This window comes from Netta rufina, assembly GCF_964035555.1.
Source record: "Netta rufina genome assembly, chromosome: Z".
NCBI lineage: Eukaryota > Metazoa > Chordata > Aves > Anseriformes > Anatidae > Netta > Netta rufina.
This window is the reverse complement of record NC_140126.1, coordinates 56,135,725-56,163,065: the sequence shown is the minus strand read 5'-3', so window position 1 is coordinate 56,163,065 and position 27,341 is coordinate 56,135,725. Positions and strand designations below refer to the sequence as shown.

Here is a 27,341-nt window from a genome sequence, read left to right as displayed (position 1 = left end):
ACCACGTATAATTCAGGAATATATATGTAACATAGCATGGCCTTATTGAGATAGCATCATATATTGAGATTTAGAGTAAACCAAAATGTACTCTGACATTTTTATATCACACTCTGATCATCCAAATCCATGCATCTGTTACTCTAATCACAAGCCTTCAGAACTATTTCTGCAGCTGTGGCAAAGCTAAATCTGAGATGCAGGACATAACTAATTTGCTTTTATTGGAGGCTGGGCTGAATTTCAAATAAAGCATACAAGAAGCAGTATCAAACTCTACAACAAATGCGTACAGTCTGTATGGAAAAACAGCATTCTTCTCCCTTTTAAAATCTTTTGTTATTCAGCTGTGCCAGAATCAAATAGTTTAGGGAAATAGGTAATTAGAATTACCTATTATTTACCTATTACCTATTCATTAGAATGAAACTCACTCCTTTTTCAGAAGCAGCTCTTCATTGTAGGTCAAATTCTCATACACTGAAGCACATCTAGATTTCAATAATCCATCTAATTCATTACAGTAAGTTTAAAGCATATAATACTTGTAATACTTAATTTAATAGGTTTGGATATACACGTTCCGTATTTTTTTTCTTTTAATACTTTCAGATCAGAATCATACAAGCTCATGAAAGAAAAAAAAAAAAAATCATGTTGCTTAAATAAGATTTCAGACAACCAGAATGACTAATTCAGAATTGATTCATCTTTAATTGGAGATGGATTTCTCTAGGATCAAACTACCTTTGCCAATGTGATAGTGGAAATAACTGGAAAGCTCAGGAAAATATTTCAAGTTTCAACAACTTATTTTTGTGAATTTTGCTTTTAAAAAGCATTAAAAGACATCTTCTTCCATTGCTCACAAAATATTTAGAAAATAAACAGTTAATTAGAGCTAAGATTAGAAACACTACAAATATATTCTCTTTCTACCTAGATCTATCCCACTGCAACAAACTCAGACTCTGAATTTTTAGCCTGCTTCCAATTTAATTCTCTACCTGTGCAGCACTACCTGCGATTTGCTTACTAGGCTGCTACTTAAAAGAACATGCAATGGTGTCATTTGTGATTTAAACATCTACATGGAAACTGAGGCTGCAGGCTAAGCTAGTTTTTTCACTGTATTATATAACCTGTATCAGCTGTAAGATGTTAAAAATTTACAGTTTTCAAACTCTATTTATATCATAGACTATAGCTGATACTGCAGTACAGTACTTAGTGGACTGCCATACTTTTAACTCACGATTATTATTTTGACAGACAAGTTGCGAAGTTGGACACAAGTTTGGAAATCATGAATCAACATTAAGTGCAAAAATACAGCCATACTTTGAGATGTATTGCTGATGCATATCTTCATGCTCTATACATATTTTTTTAAGCCTACCATCATCTATAACAATGCTGAGCCTTCCTGCACACTAAACAGACAGCTCATATAGCAATAAAATAAAAAACTTCTTCTTCTGTACTGGTCTTACATAGCAAGGATTTGGTAACCAGGAGCTGATGGGGTGGCCTCTGTGAGCAGAACCCAGCAGCTGCCCCATGTGAGGTCAGAGCCAGCTCCAGCCAGCTCCAAAAGGGACCAGCTGCTGGCCAGGGACAAGCCAGGGAGCAACACTGGGTGGGCCTCTGGGAGAACAGATTGAAGAAAGGGGTAACAAGCCTGTTGTGCTATAGCAGCAGGGAGAGAGGAGTGAGCAGCAGCCCTGCAGCCCCCCAGGTGAGTGCCGCAGGAGGGCAGGAGGCGCTCCAGGCAGGCAGCAGCAGTTCCCCTGCGGGCTGTGCAGGGAGAGGCCCCTGGTGGAGCAGGCTGTCCCCCTGCAGCCCATGGGTCCCACATGGAGCAGATCTCCACGCTGCAGCCCCCCCGTGGGTGGAGGAGCCCCCGGTGGAGCAGGTGGATGTGGCCTGGAGGAGGCTGCGGCCCATGGAGAGCCCCCGCAGGAGCAGGCCCTGGGCTAAACTAACTGACTAAACTAACTTAGCACTCAGTAACAAGAAAGTCTTTTTTGTTTCCTTTGAATGCTTGTCTTTAAGTACAGTCAAAATGAGTGTTTACCAGTAGTACTTTACAACACAGTAACTAAAGGAAAGCCCACAGATTCCCAATCTGACCAAGACTAAATGGTGATGTTTCCAAATGCAACAACTTCTACAAAACTCAGAAAAATTCTCAACGGAAGCATGACTGGAACTTGAAGCACTGATATCAAGCTGTCAGGTAATGAGTATTCCTAGCATCCAACTGGAAGAAATAAGCTGAAATTATAAACCTTAAAGGTCCCAAACAAAAACCTATGTGAGTCAAAGTAGATTCAGGAAAGTTAATTGATCCTTGATCCTGACGTATCAATGGGGGGAACTGGGAGAAACATGTGCATCAGTGCTGATAATTATGGAATCAAATCAAACCATTTGATATTGATCCAAGAGCCAGCCAGTTAGAGCAGAACTTTCCACACTTCAGTTCAAGTTCGTCTTTGAGATTAATGTCTGGGAAGAAACAATTCTGAATAATGAGATTAAAGCTTTCTTTTGATCTTGCACTTCCCTGCCTTTTGATGAAAAAAAAAAAAAAAAAAAAAAAAAGGTATGGATAATACTAGCTGTGATTACCTGGATGTGCTGCCTCAAGATGAGCAGAAAGGACTGAGAAGCCCCAAGCTGTTAGACCTCTGACCTCTGCAACACTGTTAATTTGCACTTGTTTCTCAGTGACTCAGTTTTCTAAGCCATAAGAGCAGTACCAGAGATTGCATCTGGGACAGGGTTATGAAAATGAAATGACAATCCTTTGCAAAACTATTAAGAATTAATCACCATTTGAGACACATTGGGCAGAAACCTATACAAGCATGGTGAAGCAGACTCAGTCACTAGACCATGAATCTGAAAGCACTCTCACCAAAAGCCTGACACAAGAAATCATGTAGATGCATATGGCCTAATGTTCCATGTTTTTTTTTTTGTTTGTTTGTTTTTTTTAAATCAGCATATACATTTGTATGTATAGTGATCTATGTTACTCATGAAAACTGTTCCAAGAAAGGAATACTGAGATCCAACTTATTAACTACAGTTGCTGCTGTAGTTTCTGAATGTTCACCTTCAGGTTTAAAGGACCTACAAGTAGTTATGTAGTTTTGTACAGGACCTCAATACCATGGAAAGTACGAAGGGCAATGATGATGAAGGTGGCATTGTGCTGTGAAATAAAGACACTTTTGTTGTAAAAAACAGATAAATCTACAGAAAGGGTGTTTTGCAGGTTGACAAATGTGAACTGATGTCCTGCTACAACTGAATAATCTCTAACAGAGACAGACACTTTCAATAAAGGCATTCAAACTGAAATAAAAAATAGGTCTCAACTTCTACCTAGAAAAAACCTCCTGTAAAGTCTTTTTTTCTGTAAAGAACAAAAAGATAGACTTTTAGGTCCCATAAGAAATGACCAAATTTTCTGCAGTAACAGATACTTATGAGAGGAGTCCCTGAGAAAGGGTGAAAGTATGTACTACAGAATAACATATAAAATGTAGACATACTGCAAAAAAAGTAGTTTAAGCTAACAATTATCTTTCTGTATTCAAGCTAGTTTGACTACACACAATTATAAAAGTGAAAATTAAAGCTAAAATGTGAAAAAATGGACTAAGTTTAGAGTCTACTAAGTTTACTACTTCCTACTTTAGTTTACTAAGTAACAGACAACTTGTAATGCAGCATTCTGCTGCCAAAAGTTAAAATGCTTCAGATAGAAAATACAAAATAGAATGCTCTTCATGTAATTTTTAGAGTAAATATTATAGGAGATAGGTTGAGTGACAAGCAAAAGAATTTTCCACCTGAGGATTACAGTGGTAAGTGAATGATTCGGAACTATCCAACTCAGTAGCTTAAATGGTAAGGAAGTAAGCATATTGGAACTGTATTAACAAAAATAACTGTTTGTACGTTATTTATGTAAATGACACAGCAAATGTAAGAAGAGCTCCTCGGGGAAGAGAAAACAAATGGAATGCTGGTCTTTCAAGTCCATCCCTGAGCTGTATAGCAAAAATTCACAAAGAACATAACGTGTAATGATGTTACGTAAAATCAGTAATTTCTGGTGAGATAACCTGGTCTATGATATTCCAATCTGCTCCTATACGGCAAGCACAGTGAAATGCATCAGTGTTCACCTGTCTCTCTTCCTAGACTACAACAGTTGAAGAGCACCGTTTCAGTTATTTTAGGGTTGGAAATCCCACATTTGGAAGCACACACAGTGTGCTCACACACAGTGTGAGAATTATGAAAAATAATTTCGAGAAGCAATGCAGAGCACTGACACTTGTATGGAGAAATGTCATGGTCAAGAAAGCAGTTTTAATAGCCACTGATGAATAAAAGGATCATGTGCAGACAGACGACAGCGTCATGCTCTTTGAGCAGAGACAGGCTGATGACTCCAAACACCTTGTTGCAGCGCTGTTGCGGAGTGTCAGCATTCACTGCTGCCTTGAGACGGCTGTAGCATCCCCTTCTTGCAGAAGCAGAGTGCCAAGTGGTGTGGGCATGGAGCACTGACATTGTTTTGGCAACAGTCAACATGCCCTTGAATTGCTTAGTTATAACTTGGATTCCCACGTTTTGTTGTTGCAAAGAGCAGACAGATCACCAGCTACCCACAAAAGAGCTAGGACAGGGTGGGCTTCTGTAGCCTTCCTCCATACCTGCTGCATATCTGGATCATTTCTCCATATAAAAACTATGCATTTGTAATGGTTCTTCCACTAGTACTTATCATGACTAATAAACTAAATTAATCGATAACCTGTGCAAAATCCATAGTGTTAAAACTGCACAGTTTTACAATCTAATAAATTCACTGGAAATACCGGCTTTCATAAAAAAAAAAAAAAAAAAAAAAGTAGATAAGAGGCAAAATGGAAGATTTCATAAAGTACTTGCATAGTAAGAAATAAAAGCTAAGTATGTGGTACTGCAATGTGGCAACCAAATTCAAACTTTGACTAAAATTATTTTACAGATATGAGAGAATACATTTTAGGAGCTTTTTCCTTTTACAATAACAACATACCTGCATTATTTCAGTGACCTAGAAACAGTTACAATTCTTTCTTAGTGTTCACAGTTGTAGATTTAACATTAAATAGAATAGAAATGATTTCTAACATCCATACTGTAAAAAATAGAGTTTTATATGAAACAGAGACATAATCTTATAAATAAGGTTTAAAATTATGATTACTCATTATATTTATGTTTCAACTGTACCACTTATAGTAATTCCCTGAAAGGCTTCACTTTGTTGAAGCACGATCAACTATTATTATTAACCACAAACAGAACAGATTTTTTTGATGCAGTAATAAATGATTAAATATTTTCTATCCTTAAAGGAAAGGTACAGAAATAGTATTTTGTACTACCACTATTTTATACGTGCTGTTCTGTGTGAATCATAAAAAACTAATGAATAATGACAATGACTTTAAATGGCAGTACACAGACAAAGAAGACTAACACATTTTCTGAACACCTGCAATTTAAGTTTGCATAATACCCCTCCCAAGGAAAAAATATCAATAAGGTCACAAATACAATATTTCTTTCACTAATGTCTTCTTTTATGAAGTCTTTAATACTTCCCCAGGGAATTTCATGAATTATGGGAGTGGATATTGTCTTATAAGAAATTACTGCTTGCACAATAAACCTTTATGAGCCCATCTAGTTGATAGAAAGGCAAATTCATTCCACAGAAAGATAGTCTTTCTTCAAAAGTTATCACCGGCACAGAAAATTACAGAAATTACAGCAAAGATCTTAGGTATTCAATACCAACTTTTAAGCTCTTTGTGTCCCAGGAGGAAATGCAGTATTCAAGGAAACACGTGCTCAAGGAGAATACGGCATTTCAGAACGGAGACATTCTGCTGAGCACTAAATTGCTCGGAGACAGACGAAAGGAGTTGCAGACATGTATTTGGCTCCTGTCTTCCACAGGATGTGGGTACAGAATTCAAGGAAGCAGCTTATTCTCCCCACCCCTTGGGAAGGAGACCTGCTCAGCTTTTGAGATAAACCATCTCCCTCCTGCTTCTAAGGAGACTTAAATTACTACTGATACACTAAGCTGAATGGCACCTCCACTAAACCGAATAGGATCATTTTCATCCTTTCTGTGTAGCTGAGCTACTGTCCCAGAAAGAAACAGAGATTCATTGGAAAGGAAAGACTAACTAAATTATTCGGAATATGAATAATAGCATTCCTGGTTGGGAACACATCTTTCCAAAATTCTTTACCTTAGCAGTTACCAGGCTGAAGTGGAAAAAAAATAAGTTCTGGGAACAGAGTGTATCTTGCAAACTAGACAATAATAGTGAAAAAAGTATTTTCCTAGTAATTTACATGTAATTAATATAAACCACCCAAATCTAATCAAAACTATAGAAATACCAAATTCACATCCATAGAGCCAGGATTTCATAGTATGAAGCTAAACCAGCCACTTTTAATTTAATGTGGAGTTTGTAATTGCTAGAAAACAGCATTAAATCATACTGTATTTGCATTAAGGTAAAAAAAGCAGTAGTGACGTGAATAAAGATAGAGGAATTGGACCACAGAACACGATCATCTTACCAGTGAACACATCTTAAATTCAGAGTATGGGAGACTTCCAGAACATTAACCGCATTGACTGAAAGGAAAACTTGACTAAAAGATGTACCTTGAATCCTGTTTGGAAACATCTTCTCATATGTTGAAAATAAGTAAATTGAACCTGATACCAACTTTATGCTACATTTGGTGGATGAACAAATGATGGCTACTGCTGATAAATTTAGCGGAAAACCGTCATTTGGAATGTTTATTAATTAATCACTTTTAAGATTCTAACTTTTTATATAGTGCTCTCCCAATACTGCATCTCGAAACTCGTTTAAACTATTCTTTTTAAAAATAAACTGGTTCTTGTTTGTGAAAGCTCTTCAGGAAGGAAAAACTAATCTACAGCTCAAGTAAAGTAGTGAAACTATCAAGGAGCACAATAATTAACTGGAAAAAAAAAAGAATATTTCTGTTAGCTTGAATTAGAATCACATATGTATTACTTGAAGATAAAGCTACAAGACTGCTTTCCACACAGAAATAATATTTTCTAGACCTGTCTTTCTGATTTTGAAGGGTTGCACTATCAAACGATAAAACTGAGGAAATCCAAAACATAATTGCTTTTCTTGGTATTAAAATATTTTTCAAATTGAGTTTTACCGTAATTTGAATTATTTTCATTAAGAAATGATGGTTGTAAGGGGAAGGATAATGAAATAAACAAGTATGTTCAAATTATCTAACAAGGTAGCTGCACGGGATAGGTATGGAAACTAAAAATAAATTAAGGACAAATTCATTCAACACATGCAAATCAAATTCTGGAAAAGAAGATCACTCATAAATGCTTATTGAACCAACTGAAGTTATCACATCTCCATCCTAATCTTGTGTTTCTAATTAACAGAAAAAAATTGAACTATCTAAACAATAGCATGAAGTAAAAATGAAAAACAGGAAACAATTCTTTAAACTCATTTTAATTAAATGGAGATGAAATAACTGCATTCTTCTATGTATGTTCAACCATTCTTTTATTTCTTTTAATAAAATCTTTTCATGCTTTTTTTTTTTTTTTTTTTTTTTTTTTTAATATAAGCCCACTCATTTCTGCTTTTTAATCAGAACAAAGAGAGAGCAAAGAACAAGTGATTTCTGGACTCTAGAGGAGATGAAAATGCAGATCAAATAATCCCTCACAGGCATTATGCATTTGAAGTCTGACAAATTTAAACTTTATACCTGCACTTACTGAAACACCACAGCACACATAAAAATAAAAATCAAAGGGCAGATTAGTTGTTGCACTGGCCCAATTACTGAAAGACTAAGCCAAAGCGTGACTCGGATAGTAATTTCAGAAAGCCAGTACAGATTTAGACATAAATTTAAAATACACAGGCTAAGTATAGATGGACAGGCTATATCTGAAAAGTGGCATTAAAAGTCATTTAATAAGCTGCTGAGCCATCTTTAGTTTCACACACATTAACAGTAAGTCAAATGAACACGACACTAAATAATGGTCACCTACATTACTAAAAAAAAACAAGTAAGAGTTCTGAGCAAATGTTTAAAACAACAAGTAGAATATTGTGGAAAATCAACAGCATGGAAGGAAAACAATTTCACTTTTCTGCAACCTACATAATAGAAAGCATTTCTAATGATACCTTATTTAAGATTCTTCTTAAGTAACAATAATCACAGCCTTCTGACTTTTAATCAAAATAAAAAATATTGTGCTGCATATTCCATTTTGTCCCTACTTAATTTTCTTTTTTCTTTTTAACTTGAGAACCACTTTTAGTTAATGACATTTCCAACAAAAGAGAACAAGTTTATTGCTGCTTAAAAAAACTCGTATTCCTTTTTCATAATGCTACATCTTCTTCCTACTATAAATTGCTCCATTCTAATCTACAAGATCTCAGTATAAAATTTACCCATGAACAGACCCTTTGGGTGTTACCTGACCCAAAGAGGAGGGAACAAGGGTTCCCATATTCCTCTTACAGATGATGCTATCACATAGTTGCACCTTCACTGCAACTGATGAAGGGATTGAAACTCCAGTGGGGTTCTGAGCCCTGTACACCTAGGAGCTTGCTTATGAAGCACTGTGTATGCAGTGGGACTTCTACCTGCTAGCTTGTTGCTCCCTTATTTAGTGTATCTGCTACTGAGCTCCAGAGCGTTGCGTCCACCAGTGTGCAATAGACCATGAGCATCCAGCAAGTAACTGTTGTCCTGTGCTTCTGTGGCAGACAGGATTTTTGACAAATACATCTCCAACCAGCCCTCAGGGTGCTCAGAAATCTTAGACAAATGCTCAAACTCCCCAAACAGACATGAAAAGAGCAAAAAACAAAACAAAACAAAACCAAAAACAAACACAAACCACAGAGGTGCTTCTTACAACTAAAATTACTAAACTTGGTTGTTGTCCTGATTCAGAATTTTTCCATTATATTTATCTATCAAATCCCAAACATAAATAGAGCAAGCATGTATTATGGCCAACCACATAATACTGAATAAGGTCTTGAAGATCCCTGAAAATATGACTTGTAAAGTAACAATGGATAAGCATATTCTGATTTATTACCCTAAGCATTTCATAAAGTAAACAATGTTTCTGAAGAGTTTATTTGCCTCCTTGGCTGCATTTTGAAACCTTAGTTTTTACAGGAGAAGTTTACTACTGAAAATTTTGTTTCTGCCTTTAAGGAAAGTGGTAGTTCTCTTCAATAATCTTCCATTATAATCTGTGATAACAATAATCAATTTCTGTGAAGATTTTGAAGGTTAAAAAGGGAATGGGAAATTTACCTTTTGCTAGCATGTACAATAGTATGTGTAACCTAGAATGTATGCAAGTTTAAGGCACAGGCAAAACAGATTAGAATACAGCTGTTTCCTGATTTTAGATTCTCAACACCTGTATTCAGCTTTCTAAACTTATCACAAGGAAACCTTCATATGGCAAGACATTTCTACATGTATGTGCTCTCTGAAATGTATTTTCTGAATTCGTAGTTACTATCTTTGTAAACACACCTTAAAAACAAATAACATCAAGGATAGAAAAGAAGGGAAATAGGAACTGAAAAAGATTAATATTCTGTTTAAGCTTGCTTAGGTCAAGTCAAGCCCCCAGAAGAGTGAAAAATAGAAAAATGACACAAAAACACTGTAAAATTTTGTGAACAGGTTTTGAGCTTGCTGTGGTTGGTGGAATGTTTTTTAAGATAAATCAAAACACCAGAGAGAAACACCATTTGCATCTCCAATAATAGCATTCATTAGAATTGTGCTAAATACGATGTATGTTAAGTGGCACAGAGTTTATCTACAAATGTTATACAAAGCAAAGTGGAAATTAACAATATTACAAATGAAAATTTGTTCTTTGTACCCTACAAAGTGGTCTACCATCATTTTTATGTCTTGTATTTCAGGTATAGCACTGTAGCAGGGATATACTGTGATATTTTGAGAGAAAAACAGGTGAAGACTATGTACACTTACATATCCTGTTTGATACACACTGAGAATAAGCAGTTCCAGGGCAGAGCCAAATTTGGAAAAAATAAAAAATATATATATACATGTGTATATATATATATATGAAGAGGAAAGCTACCAGAAGAAATAAAGTATCAGAATAGCATCTTCCACATTTTGGAGAAAGCATTCTGGGTAACGGATAATAATTTGATATCCAGAACTCCAGTTTTAATCCATTTAACATACGATATATCAGTGGATTTTTCTGAAACTCACTGTAAATATACCTTAACTTCTGTGTTGTCTGGCAAATATCTGTACATTTCAGAGAGGATATAAGCTCCGTAGATTTCTTTTTGCCATGATTCAGTGTTACCATACGAATTATGCTCCTCATGTTGTGAAAAATCACTCTCCATCTGTATTCAGAGCTCTAAACCATACAAACCGAATAACGTAGCACTTATTTTTGCCTAAATGAACAAAACAGCTTTGAATTAGACAAGCAATAACCTCCATTCAGAGAAACTGTAGCCTTTTTTCTAATTGTAGGGATCATTTCTGCTATTAAGACCACATCTGCCAGTATTCCAAATTATCAAAATTACAATAGTGAGGAAAAAATACTTTCCTTACCTGTGTATGCAGTTTTTAGATTCGAGATATGCCATACCAGAAGCAGCATCTAATGAAAATTTCACTAACTGTTTCGTTTTCAGTTCATCCTTCTTTTTTCTTAAAAAGGACAGGAAATCACCTCCTAGAAAAAAAAACAGATGGTGAGACTTGACAGATAGAATACTCACATTTACCTCTTATTACTATAATGAGACCAAACAAAATACAGCTTTCAGCTCTTTTCCTCAATCCATCAGTTTGAGGCTAGCCTAAGAAAAGGGACGAATTCACCTGCCAGGATGCAGTTTTCCTTATTTCCCTTAAGTACAAAGCATTTAGGAGTGAAAACTGTACACCGCACAACAAACAAAAGCTGTGTTTTTGTTATACTCAAAATCTTTACCAGTGTAATGTTAAATATAGACATCTATTACATTTTGTTGACAAAAACAATTGATCATTTGTGATAAATATAGTTCTCAAATCACAGAATGATTGCTGTCAGACTTTACAAACTGGTAATAGAATGATTGATTCTTGTTAGGTACAAGAAATTAATGAAGAGCAGAGGAGAGACTAGTTCAATTGTAAGGCACCTAGAAAGATGATGAAGTTCAACTGTCTGACCACTTCAGGGCTAACCAAAAAGCATATTGACGAGGACATTGTCCAAATGCCTCTTGAACACTGACAGGCATGGGTCATCGACCACCTCTCTAGGAAGCCTGCTCCAGTGTTTGACTACCTTAACGGTAAAGACATTTTTCCTAATGTCCTAATCAATTTTAAATTGATTATCTGCAGTGATGTTTCTCAAGCTACTCCAAAACCACTGAAGTGATAACAAAGTGTTTTATTTCTTGGGCAATGTTAACTGCCTATTTGTTGCTGGCAATTAAAGGCAAACTAATATTACTGTGACTTTGTCTACCATTTTTGAGGATGTTATTTGCTGTCTTGTCTGGGGAGGAGAAGGATTGAGCAGGAAGGACTCCTGAAAGGGAAGCTGTATTTGCAAGAAAAAGTTACTGAAAACCTGATTTAAGAGAAAGGTAAGTAGTGGAGGCATTATATAAACACTAAAAAGTCATGCTCAGATTGACGTATTTCTATTAGAGATTTATTCCAAAATATACTTCATTGTTCCAGACAAAGCCTAAAAATCATAGTGGAGCCGTACATGTCACAGTATTTATTTGCTAATGTGTAGCTGGCTGGTGCTCTAGTCCTCATTCACATTGGACTGAACTGACTACAGCAATTCCCTCCTGCAAGTAATGCACTGTGACACAATTTCATAAACTGCCTTTCTTAGCAATGAATGTAAAAAGACTTATATTAAAAAGTTTCACATGGAATTTTCTTTGGAAGCCATTTATATTTCATACGGTAGGAAATAAGAGACTGTTAAAGAAAGGAGTCTACTGTTACGAAGCCTAACTCCAAAAGGTGGGACTAGATGATCTTAGAGGTCTTTTCCAGCCTAAATGATTCTAGAGATTCTGTGATTCTGCGGCCTTTCAAATATTAACTTGCAGCAACAATAAAATGACTTAGTACCTTGACTATCAAGTGCAATACGCTTCACTTACTCATTTGCCCTGGGATCAGCTTTCTTTTAGTAAGAAGGATCTGAAGATGATGCAGGTTGTCTTAATGATAACTCCCAGAAAACTAACACCTGATAAACTACAGATAGAAAACACTGCTTCTGCTTTGCTTGTGAACACAGTAACACTATAGGAAAGCTGAAAACACTATTTTCACAGAAACTCAGAGTGGTTGTGGCTGGCAGGGACCCCTGGAGGTCACCTGGTCCAAGCCCCCTGCTCAGGCTGGGCCACCCAGAGCAGGGTGCCCAGCACCATGTTCAGGGGGCTTTTGGAAATCCCCAGGGAGGAGACCCCACTGCCTCTGGGCAGCCTGTGCCACTGCGCGGTCACCCGCACAGCAAAGCAGTGTTCCTGGTGTTCAGAGGGTGTCCACCACTCCTCCCACCTTTGTGTCACCTGCAAGAGTGCTGAGGGTGCGCTCTGCCCCATCATCCAGCTCATTAATGAAGGTGTTCCCCTGGGGTACACCTCTAGTTACTGGCCTTCCATTTTCTTACTACCCCAATTCCGATTAAACATGTGAATAATGCTACCTGATACATGCTTTCTTCAGTGACAAATTTTGGGCAATTGTAAAAAAAGAACGCATGGAACAGCTAAACTCCATCTGTTTAAATCATGTCTATTATAAATTTGCAAGAGTAATAAAAGGTTCATACAGTTCACATAGTCCTAAACTGTGGGTTATCTAAGTATTTAAAATTGGATTGCCTGAACACTTTGTTAATGCACAAGGATGATAGCAAAGGTGAGCAATACTTTTTACACTGCTCATGTTGGACTAAAAAGCACACCTCATGTGAGCAAGCAAATATTGCATCCTGAGAGCACCAACAGAGCTGCTGGCACACATGGAGCCCACAGCGTCCCTTTCTCAGAGGCTGGATAATCCACAGATGGAAAGCAAATAGCTGACTGGATGCCCTTGACTCTTTAGAGTCAATTGTCTTTAACCAATTTCAAATGACCTCTGTTTTATAAAAAAGATCATTGCATATATTACACCTCCACAGTCTGCAAGGATCCACCTTAGAATACTGAATTTTAAATTCTAATGAAATCTTAAAAGAATAGAATACTACTGCAAACTGAAGTGAGCAACAATCACCCTTCCTTTAATCTTAGAGGTTACTGACATAGTCTGCTAGCTAGCAAAAAGTAGATATTGCCAGAGATAGCAAAGATAAAAACTCTATTGAAGCATCTGTCATTTCTTGCATGTGCACACAGAAATATTCTGGTTATAGGAGACAGCTAAAATCATTTTTAAGCAATTTCCTTCAGCTCCCTGAACACCAAACACATACAAACAAGCAATATTACCTTCAGAGCTGATGAAAATTATTTTGTTTATATACTGAGTAGTCACTGCTCTGTACATAGGAATCATTTTTAATTAGCAAGCATGATTATATGCCTTTATGAATGTGAAATTTTTCCAGTCTTGACAACTTGTGGCATTACTTCAATGAGAACAGTACATCAAGGATCCTTACAGAAAAAGTACACAAGGCCATCCTAAAAACAATTACCCTCAATCATACAATATTCCTATTCTGAAAACTGAGAATTTCCAACATCTTGCTGCAGGAAGAACTGAAAATACAGATAAGCTCAGTTCGATATACTAAAAGAAAAGATGCCTTTGCACACAGCCATACTGAAAATGAAGAAACAAGTCCTAAATAAGAAACGTCTATTTATATGTGCTATAAGTGCTATAACAACATCAATGTGAGTCTGAATATTAATTGTAAGTAATCAAAGAAGTGAGGTTAAAATCTTTACAGCAGGAGTAGAATTCTTTTTCCAAGCAAAACTGCTATTGCTAAACTCCCTTCCTTGAAAATAAATATTAACATTGTTAAATACTGGTGAAAACAAAAACGATTAGTTATTCCTCAGTCCTAACAGGCTTGCAGATAGAAACAGAATCCACCAAGATGCAAGATTATATATGCTCTGGTACATGCCAATGATTTGGGGAATTTCCATTCTTTTATGTTTGGGTTTTTGTTTGTTTTTTTTTTTTTGACCTTCTTTGGCACCTGAAAATTCACAGGTAAAGAGAACAAAGATATAGAGGCATAGAAAGAATCATGGGCAAAAGTAGAGAAGTAAGCATTCTTCCAGATACACAACTCTCAACAGAACTTGAATAACAACAAATCAACCAATTAAAGTCATTTTAAAAAAAGACGTAACATCCTATGGAATAAAACTCTCCAATCAAACTTATCACATTGTAATTGAAAATTTCTGTATAAATTAGCTGCATAATAGTTAACAGAGCATTCAGTATGAAAGATGACTGACTAAAAGTCTGCATTGAAAAGACAACTACTACTGATTCTAGTCACAAGTGTTCTTTTAAGACAAGTAATTACTTAATTTATAGTGATTTTTACTACCTCTTTTTCTTCTTCTTCTTACTAATTCCTGCTGTGAGGGCTCAAAATGCTTGTTTGCCAGGGCATCTCAGCAAAAATATTTATTGTATGACAGAATGTGCAACAAATCAAGTGCCAAAGTTTGGCTTGCATAGCCTGCATGTGCATCCAGACACGCAAGAACATCCCATGAAATGGCAGGACATGATGTATTCCCAATCTTTTCTGCATTCCCATCACATGAGTGCACATCCTCCACATGCTGGAGGATGTTTGAATTTTGTTCACATGAGACACAGAGCCCTCAGGGACCTGTAAGGACCAGGCTCCAGCCCATTAAAGCAGTAACTGCCTTGCAAGCCTCTTCCCCCATGCTGGGGGACCAATAAAGAGAAGGGAAGCAAAGACATGCCTTGTAACTCATCCTCCTGAAGTGGATCCAGCTGACAAGCCTCAGGATGCTCTATCTCACATCCTTAATGTGAGATCCTAGCTTTGACACAGAATTCCCTTTCATGAACAACCCCAAGCTCCCGTGAAATACCAAGGATAAAACAGCAGCTCTGCCACAAAGAGGCTTTTCCTTCAACATCACTGTAAAGCCTGGACATTAATATATCAAATTTTTTCTTTACAGAAGAATAACGTTAAGAAACAATTTATCTTTCTTGATTTGACACATGGGACACAGAGACTACTTAAACCAAAACTCTCTTTGTCCAACAAGAAAAGAATGTAAACTCAACTTAACTGAGGTTCAGATCAAATGGCCACAGCACAGGGAAAAAAAAAAAAAAAAGAAACAGTGGCAAAAATATAATCAAAACATAATCAAAACACGGGAGATGTAAGATTAAATATGTGAAACGATTATTTTAAAGATCATTTCTCCTCAAAATTCATACAAATCCCTTGTAGAGAGGAGTTATCACTCTCCACAATCAACAGTAAGAACTTCATCAAGTAACAAGTGACAACAAGGTTAAAAAGTTAACCATCTCCATTCCAAAGTTTAGCAATAACACAGGTTATAAACTCAATTCTAAAACACTCAGGCAATCAGACTAAGATCTGAATTTTAATGTTTGAACAGAACTGAAAGCTGCTCAATTTCTTGTATCAGAATGTGTTAAAGGGCAGAGTACGAGCCTGTAACTTCCCATGGTATGAATGTATATTTATACTATCAGCAAGTGATTAAGACTTGCTCATCTTCAATGTCTGGCATGTTCTGTATGAATCTGTAGAGTTTTGAACAAAATCAGCATAGTATACCTCAAGCTGTATACAGTATATTTTATGCCTATCACCAAAACCCACTTTTAATAAAATTATCCCGATCTGTCTACAGTCACAACAGGAAGGGTATGTTTTTGTTACTAGTTCAGTTTTCTGGTATCTGCCCTTGAAAAGAGGTGATGAAATTGTCTTTTACATACTCTGTTCATTTGAAAGTGCTGTTAGCTGCAGACACAATAGAAAGTGATATGCACTTCATCCTGTACAAGATGTATTATGTTGTTTTAGGTTGAATCTGATTATCCTCATCATTGTTACACCACTGTCTGTCCCTTAACCAACTAGTAAGTTCTGAATTGTACAGTCCACTGTGACCAACGTTCCAGCTACTCATCTTCACAGGCAAACATCCCCACAAATACCTTCAAAGCTGAGCAAAGAGGATTTCACTACAAACCCTTCAGTGTAGCTATGTAATATCTTTATGCAGTGTAGCTATGTAATATCTTTATGCACTTCTTAAAACAAATTTTAATATAAAATACCCTAATTCACTATGTGCAGCACATACTGTCAGAACATAATCTCCAATATAATAACTGTTGACAAAAATGAAATTAACAGACCAATTAGACTATCAAACAACTGAAACAAAACTAGATGGCTACATAATGGTAAGCAATGCTTTCTCCTACATGCATAATTTCCATTGTATTCTACACAGTTACCTGTTATTCCAGTTAATGGCATACAACACGACCATGAAATGAGGTCTGCTCCAACTACTCTAAGTGCTACTGATATAATTAGACCATTACAGCATTACCACCAAGCAGAAATCAACTATCAGTTTGGGGTTTATAGGGGAATAAATAACAGGACTGGAGTGTCTGCCTAATATGACAGAATTATTTTATTAAGTAAATGACAATATGTAGTACATAAGCAGGAAGCATTATGATGATGCTAGGGCAGCCTGCTAGGTAATTGGATTCCTCAGAAACAGCCCTTCATGTGTGAATGTGAAACATTTCTCATTATATGCAGAAATTTTAAGAGAGTGAAAATGCCACATATCAACATCTCCTGCAGTTGGCCATACCTTATAGCAAAAACTTTATGCTGTAGTTTACGTGGTATTTTATGGCAATATAACAGTTCAGTTAAGAGGGCATGCAAAAGTAAGTTGCAGTTCTGAAAGAGGAAAAAAACATTTATCTGTGATCAATGAGAAGAAACCAAAACCCAATAAATAGCAATGAAATATGTTAAATCTGTTTATAAGATATTTAGCTGTGGCAATCTCTGAGTTCAGTGGCATTTATGATTTACTGTGAGTACATAATTCAGTATTTTCCTTAGTTGGTGCCCCAAAGGGTACCTACTTACTTGATTCTAGGCACTCAGCATTCTTCTCATAGCCCATATTGATACTGAACATCATTAAAATAAAGTTTTGAAATTATGTTGGGAAATCTTCCACTTTACTCATTTATATCAAAATCTAGTTATAAGGAACATATATTATACTTAGATACGGTATTACATAGATCTAATGTTACAAACAATAATTTAAGCAATACTCTTGCATATAGTAACATAGAAGAAACTATTATGAATACTATTAAATTCTGTATGTTCTTATTTACATGTAAGGTTTAACAGAGCGGGAGAGTTTCCTTTGTTAAATAGTCTTGTTTAGTAGCAGTTTGTTTAAACAGTCCACTTATATTTTGCAGATGAACACGAGGTAATCATACAGACAGTGTACTTCTGGCCACATCACTGAACACAGAGGAGCTCCATGACTCAATATTCATAACCGTTTTATAAGCTATAATTATACTATTGAAATGTTTTATGTGCACCTGCATTTATAAATTTGAGGATTCATACCATCAGTCTTCTGGCTACCTAAAGTCAACACATGCACACTTTCTTTATTGTCCATGTGCATTATCAACAAAACACACTTAAACACTGTTATTTAAAACTATGAATTTTAAATATTAAACGTATCTGTGGGAATTCTAGAACAGTTTTTGAAGGAATTAAGCAGCAATTTGACAAACTATTAAGAATATGTTCAGGCATGAAGTACGCTCTTTCCTTAAAATGGTGTACTTTCACTTTTCAACTAATTGATCATTTGTCTGTAATTTTTTCACCCAAACCTCCTTTTTATTTTTTAATGTAACTAATTAACAGAAATTTCAAATAAACCTGAGTGTTTTTTTTTTAACTGCCTGAAGAGTACCATTGCAAAATCCAGTTAAAACTTAATTTTTCCTGTTAAGTAAGCCAAATAAAAGTTGCTGCAATCATGTACTAGTTTTATAATAGTAACGTTAACATTGGTAGTAATGAAGTATGAATGGAAATGCATGTATGTGAAAGCAAAAATGCAAGAAGAAATCAAGAGTTAAAAGAATGGCATGCATTGACAGCTAAGGACACTGTAAGAAGCAATACAGAGGTAAACATGAAGATGTTGCCTCCACCAGAACCGCACTGCAGAAGATCTGATGAGACCACAATGCAGATGATTCATTAATACAAAATCCACACTCAGATAAAATGAAGATGACAAAAAAGGTTGTGACACATGATTTCCATTTAACAGGATGATGGACTATTGCTGTAATATTCTCAAAATGAGGAAAATACTAACAATGACCAGAAACCTTGCCTTTGATTTAAGGTGGATCAAATAACTAGAGCGTGCAGCCGATGACCCTGCCACAGTAACCACGTATTCTGAAAGGTCTCCTTATCCCCTAAATCACCACCTCAGAGGAAGCCAGAAATCACAGCAAGGTATTAATAGCCAGCACTCCCTGTCCCCTGTGCTGCATGAAATAATCCTACTCAGACTACCCGGACACTGCGGTTCAGTGTTGTGGCAACAAGGATACAGGACTACAAGTGGAGGTAGATGCAACATGCTTCAGAAACTAACCAAAAGGAAAACCATCTTCCCCCAGGAACTCTTCCACTCAGTAACTGGACTATGCTTACAAAACAATAAGCAATACCGTTGAAAGGGATTCCAAATTAGAAAGCAGTGAGAAACCACAAGAAATGGAACATACATGAAGAACTTTTTTTTTTTTTTTTTAAAGAAAAACAGGGGGCATTTTTTTTCTAAATGAAGATACATTAAAATAATAAACATTCTTAGTTAAAAGTCCTTTTAGGTAAAACAAAAAGTAATAGTGTGAAGAAATAGTAACAAAACTGAAAAGACAAGATGCAGAGAGAATTTCTTGCAACTATCAAAACACTGAATTTTTATGTTTAGTTGACTTGAGATTTCAAACAGATTGTCTATTTCTCTTGTCTACTTGTTAAATGGATGAAATTTTCATTTATTTTTGTACAGCCTTGAAGTAAAATAGAGAATCATCAAAGCCTAAAATACTTGAAAAGATAAAAATCAAACTCTAGTCTCAAATGTTGCAATAAAAGATGACTGTATAGTGGGACTTTGGTCTTATTTAATCAGACAGATGAGCTCTGAGCTGAAAGGAATTTTTAATGACCACCACTTAATTGCCCAGCAAAGATGTTTGACTGTTCTCCCTGTACTCTTGGTATCTATACAGCTGGAAACCATGCAGAAAGTAGGAGGAAGGCAGAGCCACATACGAATGTACAAGGCTAAGAAAAGGAGAATGGAGCAGAAGAGATGGGGTCTGCATGTGTGCATGTGTGTGTTGCAAGAGAGCTGGATGGACAGTGTGAAGCTGGACAGACACAGAGAAAAGGAGGGCATGTGTGTGTGTGTGTGTGTGTTCTGGTTCACAGTGACATGCCCAACAAAAGTGAAGGTGGCAGAGGCAGAAGCAAGGCAGGTTGCAGAGGAGTGGAGACAAATAAAAACAAGCCAGAGGCTTAATTGATTGCAAGAGGAAAGGATAAAGTAAGAGAGAGGGGGAAATAAGAAAAAGAGATAGAGGTCAGATTTGCATGAAGAATATCTGCAGGGTAGACAAAAGATGAGCTTAACAACAGCTAGGTACTCAGCCAACTAGCTTATTTGACTGAAGTGTTTTTTCCAGTGAAAAAAAACAGGACTTGAATGGGGGAAAAAAAGCCAGTCACTATCACCGTTAAAAATCCACACCTTATCTGCAATTCGGATTTCTCTAGAATTCGACCAACTATTTTTTCTGTTGTATTGATTTTTGACACACTGCAGAGTAAAGATTCGGGATGTGACTGCAAGATAGGACACAGATCTGAAATTTGCTGGCAAGAGGCTGCTACTGAGGATGCACAATACAGCCATGAGCCAGACAGTAAACATTTAAGAGGTCCCTACACAGAAGCAATTGGAAAAAAAAAAAAAGATAGAATGAACTCCATACAGATCTCACTGCTTCCAGAAACACAAAATGGACAAAAAATATACAAAGCAGAAAACATAGCATCTGAGTCACATAACATGGAAGTTAGCAGTATTTTCAGCCTCAATCAGCATTCCAGTCCTATGAATGTAATCAGCTGCACATCAGAGAGAGCTGGGCTAACCTTTAGCCTCAGGAAAGCTATAGTGTACATGTACTCCGGTTACTCTTAGATACAGTCAGGCCTCATTCATTCAAGATGATAGTTTATTTAGACAGTCCAGCTAGCAGAACAGCTGAGGTCATCGGAATATTATTCACCACATCAACAAATAAATTACATATACCTCAGTTTCAGTACTGAGGCTTTGGTTCCGAACTGGCCTGTTAGCTTCAGTGCAGCTAGCAACAGGAATGCCTGGAGTTGGCTGTGATTTGGTGCTATACCCTAAAATACCACTACATACAGAAAATATGAGAAATTCCTCAGAAGTCGTGTTAGTTTACTAGGTTGTATCAGCTTCACCTCAGCACCAGCTAGACTGAATTTGTAGGCATTTGTCCACTTTATGCCATATAGCCCTCATTTCCAACAAAGGCCTGCTAGGCCAGGCAGAACACTGGGTTTTATTTGCAAATGCCTCTGACCTAACAGGCCCCCTAGAAGTAAAAGTGCTGTTACATACAGAAAATAGTAATGCAGTCACCTTAATTTCAGGAGAGTAAACCAAGATGGACCACAGCCAACTGCAGACAGGACAGCATGAACAGGTAACCCCAAAGCTTGGGCTAGTAATGGCTTATCAGATCCTGTTACAGGCATTACAGAAATGGCTCTGCTCTTTCTGAACGTGCCTGGGAGCCAGCATCACTGAAATCATGCAGCGCTGCACCTGAGCTAATAAAACCTGTCACCTCAGAATTGTTTCTGCATCAATGGCATGCGTAATTTGCATCCCAAATGATTCAGTCCAGATCTGAACAGGTTACCTTACCCAGTTGCAAAGATGGATGTTATGACCTTGCTGAACTTCACCTTGAGAGCTAGTTATGTATGTCTAGATATAAGCTGAACAAACACAGTTGAAACCTGAAGTTAATGCCTAATTCAGACAAGCTTCTCATACTGTCAGACTACTGAATGATTTTATATCTCAACTTTTTTCTAGCTGCAAGTGTTCAGTGGATCTACTCCAATTCAAGTAAGCATGAGCCTAAATAAAACAAGGAACACAAGCTCTGTATACAATCAAGTTGTGGGGTTAGTTTTTCTGAACCATGTATCTGCTATCAGATAGTAATTCTTTGGATGCATCAGGAAAGCAAGCTAGTGTCCCAGAGAAATGTTTCCAATGCACTTAGTACTAGAGTGAAAAACATCCAGAAATGCCCTCTGGAGGAGGGGAAGCAGAGTAATCCCACAACACACTAAAAGCAGATCACTGATACAATAGATTAAACGAGGCCTACGGCTATAGGACAGATTTGGAGAATAGAAACAACTCCTGCAAAATTGTTCAGAACTCTGTGAGGTTAGGATCTGCTGCACAGAGGAAATTAAAAAGTAATTACAGTCTGTATCATAATATGTATGCAATGAGAAGCTAAATTAACACTCAACAGACAAGCCAGATTCTTAAATTGTCTTTTTTTGAATGTCTGACTTTGGGGGGGAGGAAAAAAAAAAAAAAAAAAAAAGCTTTAAAATATATCTGGGGATGTAGTTTTAACTCTGTCAATTACAAAAATATTTATATAGAAGCTTGAAACAGAATGCAAGCTATAAGCGGGTGATTAAACAGAACAACAGCTAAAAGGAAAAATGTGACTGCAAGTTTCCTTCTACCACCTTGAATCAACAGCTGGAACTTACAAAGATGTTTGCATCTGCTGTCAATTGAGTATATCCTTCCAGACAGAGATGGTGCAGGTGTGATGATGGTGCTTATCTTAACAGCCTGCACAGACCCTCTTTGCTGAACCTTTGAAGGTTCTGTGAGATAAACTCTTGAAATATTTGCATGAAGTGGTAACTGTACCACAAGATTATACAGCTATCTCCAAATCCCTCACTGTATAACACACAATTCACAAACATGCAAAGTTCCTACCTCTAAAATAAATTCTTCTCTTAGGGCAAACTAGAATACAAGCCAACTGAAATGAACATAAAGCAAGAGAAGAAAGAATTCTGTGGCCTGGTATTGTTTTTTGCATCTTACAGATTACATTTGATTTTGATTTGGTTTTTCCCTAAACATAGGAAGAGAAAAAACGCTCACAGTTTAAAGGGAGTCCTGCAATTCAATTTTGATTGCATGATATATCAAGAGCAAACAAAAACAGAGTTAAGTGACGCTGAGTGTTCTGGTGAATTGAAATCCCTTATTATCAATGCAAAAATACCGTAAGACCTATGATGAGCAAGAGGAAAGTTGGGACCAGGATAATAATACTAAAGAAAGGTAAAAGGGAAAGGTATTCTAGTTTCTTCTTTTCACGTATTTTCCCATGAAAAGATGCTGGGTTCACTTGGAAATGAGGAAAGAAGAGGAAGCATATTTTTCAATCCCTTCATTATTTTCATTCATCATTTCCTTTATCGTTTTCATGGTAATCATTTTTACACCCCAGCAAAATCCTAGATTTCTTTGTCTCAGGTTGTATGTCTGGATTCCAGCCAGTTTACAGATAATACCAGCAGTATTCCAAGCAGTCTCTCTGATCATCATGTAAATTTGCTAAAAATGAGCTGTTATAAAAACTCCTTATGCCCTATGTGGCCTTTCACTGACTCTGGCAAATTGTTCTTTTCCTCTTCTGAATATCAAAGCAGCTCCTCATTATTACTACTCTTTCGGTAGTCTTAAGGTCAACAATGCAGGATAAAGAACACAACAAAAAAACAATAAAACCAAAACCACTGTGAAAACAGATGCAGAGAAAACAAAAAAGAATAAATTAACCTGTGAAATAGGACTAAAATGTTCAATTTTATAGATTGATGTGGCATCTCAGAGAATTTATGTGCATTTTATATAGTAGCATAAACCACATTTTTACATAAAATTCCGGTGCTCCTCATATTGGAAACCATTTCTGATGAAGCCTTATCTACATTAGGAAATTCTTGCAATGAAGGCTACCGAGTGTATTTGTGGAGTCTCAAATATGGAGCAACTCTCCCTGAACAATTATAAGACCAGCATCCCACCTTTACAGCATTACTTTTCATTTAGATGAAGTCTTCAGTCAAATACATATGAAAGTACAAACTTGAGGCTCAATATTAACATCAAGTGTTTGGATATATGGGATTTCTTCTCCTGTAATTCATTAGCAACTCTCATTTTACTTCACCTTTTTTTTTTCTTAGGATAAACAAAGCACTTAAAATAAATCACAGAAGATTACTACAAAATTACTGTATTAAATTATTTAATACTTTAGTATTTGTATTTTTAGCTCAGAAAATATCAGAAAAAATCCAGCTTGGCATAAAACCCTATTAAGCTTACTTATCTGACATTTCATTATCCAGTTGTAAGAAAAAAAAGAAAAAAAAAAAAAGAACATTGCAAAGAAAATATCTTTTAGCAATCTGTATGACTTTCAGTTTCTTATATTACTAGGTTCTAAGAGTCCAGTAGTCACTCTAACCGCAATTTTTTAAAGGTATGAAAACTCCGGTGGTATGCAGCAACTCGAGAGTTGTGCTCTCCTTTTCCTGGAGCCAATCTACTTCATTTCCATTCCTTCAATGCAGAATTTAAAATTCATTGCCTGATATTACAATTACCGTAAGATTTATTTCACTGTATTGTAAAATAATACATGACTTTTAGACATGGAGGTCTCATTAGCTATGTTCTAACACAGCATTTGAAATCTGTCCTTGGACAGTGGAGACTTAGAAGAAGAAACTTGCTTTCAAAATACTGTGTTTGTGTTTTTTTGGGGGTAACCTCAATTGAGTCAGAATCAGTAGGGTCAAACTTTGCTCACTGTATTGTCTCTAGGTAAAGTTTGATGTCTTAAATCAAGGCTCCTTATCTGCCTGCTGTTAAAAAACAGTCTCACGCTGCATGTATCCCATTCACTGTGCACGTGCTATGCAGATGATCAGCAAACTGTCAAGAAATTAGATTTGTGTGGCTTACTATGCAGAGACGCCTACAAAAATTCTGGATCCCATACCATGTGCTTCTCTGGGTGAAGACAACACACGCCAAGGGACCTGGGATTAATTGAGTCTTTGTGTCTAGAAGCCAGCACATCTGCCTTAACGTGTAAGTGCAGAGGACTTGCTGGGCATGCACATGTGCATTGACCAAGCACATCCTAAAGCAAGAGCCCTAATGGAATGTGAAGAGCAGAAGCTAGCAATAGGAAATCAAAAAACATGAGCAAAGGTATGCACACAACAAAAGAAAAATGAAAATCTAGCTTCCATTAGGAACACAACATACCAATGTGTGAGGATTGCTCTCCTCAAATTTTCTTTATAAGTCTTAATATGTTCAATCTGATAATTCAAAAGTCACAGAGAAAGAGTCAAAACCACCAAACAATGAGAAATCTCTAAGAGAAGATCTCCATTAATGTGATGTTGTAATGCAAACATCATGTCCTAATAAGAGTTTTCTCAGTTATCCACTAAAAAAATCACAGAAAAAAATATATTACTGTAAAATTTAGGTTAGTTTTTATTACATGATAGTCTAAAAGCCACATAGCAACTTCAGCATTGTGCTTTTAAATTGATTTGGACAGCTCTTTGTTTTTTTTTCAGTTAATATTTCAATGTCATTTAGGTAGGAAAGTATAAATTAATTATTTGCAATTGTGTTTTAAATGTTATTACAAATTATCCATCATACAATCACAAGTCAACATTTTAAAACCATCTGCTTTGCTAAATTGCTTTTTCACAGCAGCTACCTAGCATAATTTAGGCCTGTAAAGTAAAATTTTTCTACAGATCTCTGTACAAATATATAAAATGCTTATACGAAAAAATATAAAGGTCGCAGTGACTCAGTTTCAACAGTCCAAGTTTTTTTATCAATTAGAAGAACAGCTAGTAGAAAGCAATAATAAGTTTAAGTTATATAATAAATAAATACTTTTCTACACAAGCTAGAAGCACACACCTCCCAAATAATGCTCTTCAGAATACTGATCAGGGGTTTCTTGTCAGTAGGTAACCACCACAACCTACTGAGATTTTCGTCTGTGGTATGTGTGTCTAAAGGAGTAAGAAATCATTTACAGAATATCCTCTTTTGATTTCAGGGAAACTGTTATGATTCTTTACTTCTAGATTGGTGCCAGCTGCTTATCCAGAATACTGGAAAGCACAACTCTTAAAAATATTCCAATATTTTTCACCTATATTAAAATGCATGTTGCTCAATATAGGTTGTTTAAAGTGCACTAAGGAATCTTGTGATGGTCAGGGTGAGTATTTTATTAACATACATGTTTTACAATTGTCTAAAATATTTGTTATGTTCTCTGACTCTTCAGAAAATATATGTCTTTCATCAGATAGCTGGACTCTATCAATTTCACAGAATCATAGACTCATTAATGTTGGAAAAGCCCTCCAGGATCACCTGGTCCAACCATCCCCCTACTACCAATGTCACCCACTAAACCCTGTCCCTAAGCACCACGTTCAACCTTCCCTTGAACACCCCAGGGATGGTGACTCCACCATCTCCCTGGGGAACCCCTTCCAATGCCTGACTGCTCTTTCTGAGAAGGGATGCATAGTTTTTAATTCAGTTTACATTTTTAATAGAGTAACATCTTTTTACATAAGTTTCAAAATAATTTTTTAATACTTGAATAAATTAAGATACTTAATTGAAATCTGAATGAAACCAGAATTAGCTGCTACTGAGCAGCTACCAAGCCACACCACAGTAGTCTCAAAAGACACAGTAAGAATACAGCACATATGTATTTGGGATATAGAAAAAGGGGAAACATTAAACAGAATACAAGAAAATTAACACAGAGGAGATTCCCTGCTTAATGGAGCTGTTTCTAATGTTTCTCCTCAGGGAGAAAAATCGTCTGACATTTATGAATTACCAGACTTCTCAGCCAGACATTTACAGAATACAATTCTAACCTAAAACATGCCACTTTTAATTATTAAAAAGAATGCCAGAAAAACAGCTTAAACACCTTAAAGCATGTTTAAGACAAAATGCAGACAAAGCAGATACCGAGAGAGGTGGGCGTTAAGCACAATTTAACAAGCCTACCAGCGTTCTGTCCTTCAAAGCTTTACATATCAAGTCAAAGCACTGACAATAATTCTTATTTTTTGTTACCCCAAACTTGCCATTAGAAAACAGAAAATTAACATCAGAATATCTTTTCTAAACTAATTTATTCTTTTTTTTTTTTTTTTTTTTTTGTCTTTCTTCTGCCAACTTCTTCAGAGTTGGCATCCATATCTCTTTGAGATTATTCAGTCACTCTGATGGTATGGTAGCCAAGTTTTAGCCCTCAAAAGAATATGGGAACGTGTGATGACTTGAAGACAGTGCAGCATTTCTGAGGGCAGGCAGGTGTGGAAGCTAGCCAGAGGGCTTACAGACCAGCAGAACAGGATGGAAATTAAGAATCTTCTTGCAGTTTCAAAGCCAGGAGACAGAAGAATTTCTGCATAGACTTGGACTGCAAACTAGGCATGGGAATCAGAGACTCTAATTCCTTCTCTAATGGTATTAGTACATTTCAACAACTTGTCCTAGACTCTTGAAAACCCTGAAACAAAATGATGATGGTGTTAAAAGATCAGGATTTATATTTATCAGCAGAGATGTCTGGAGAAGCTGATTACCAAAGTACATCTTAAAACCCAGAACATTGTTATTTGCCTCCATTTGAATAATGTTAATCATGTGTACAAATAAAATGATCTAATATAATCTCAAATACAATAAATTGAA

General features: G+C 36.3%; 1 protein-coding gene across 2 annotated transcripts in view; it reads right to left on the bottom strand.

Annotated features, from left to right (window-relative positions):
* FER (FER tyrosine kinase) overlaps positions 1-27,341 on the bottom strand; it is a 192,104-nt gene that overhangs the window by 39,669 nt on the left and 125,094 nt on the right. Inside the window, exon 17 of one of the 2 annotated variants that reach the window (XM_084305460.1) lies at positions 10,798-10,921. In XM_084305460.1, the coding sequence (XP_084161586.1) occupies positions 10,798-10,921 (124 nt within the window). Of the gene's footprint in view, positions 1-10,797; positions 10,922-25,181; positions 27,157-27,341 lie in introns of those variants that run through there. The other variant, XM_084305461.1, reaches the window with a different exon arrangement.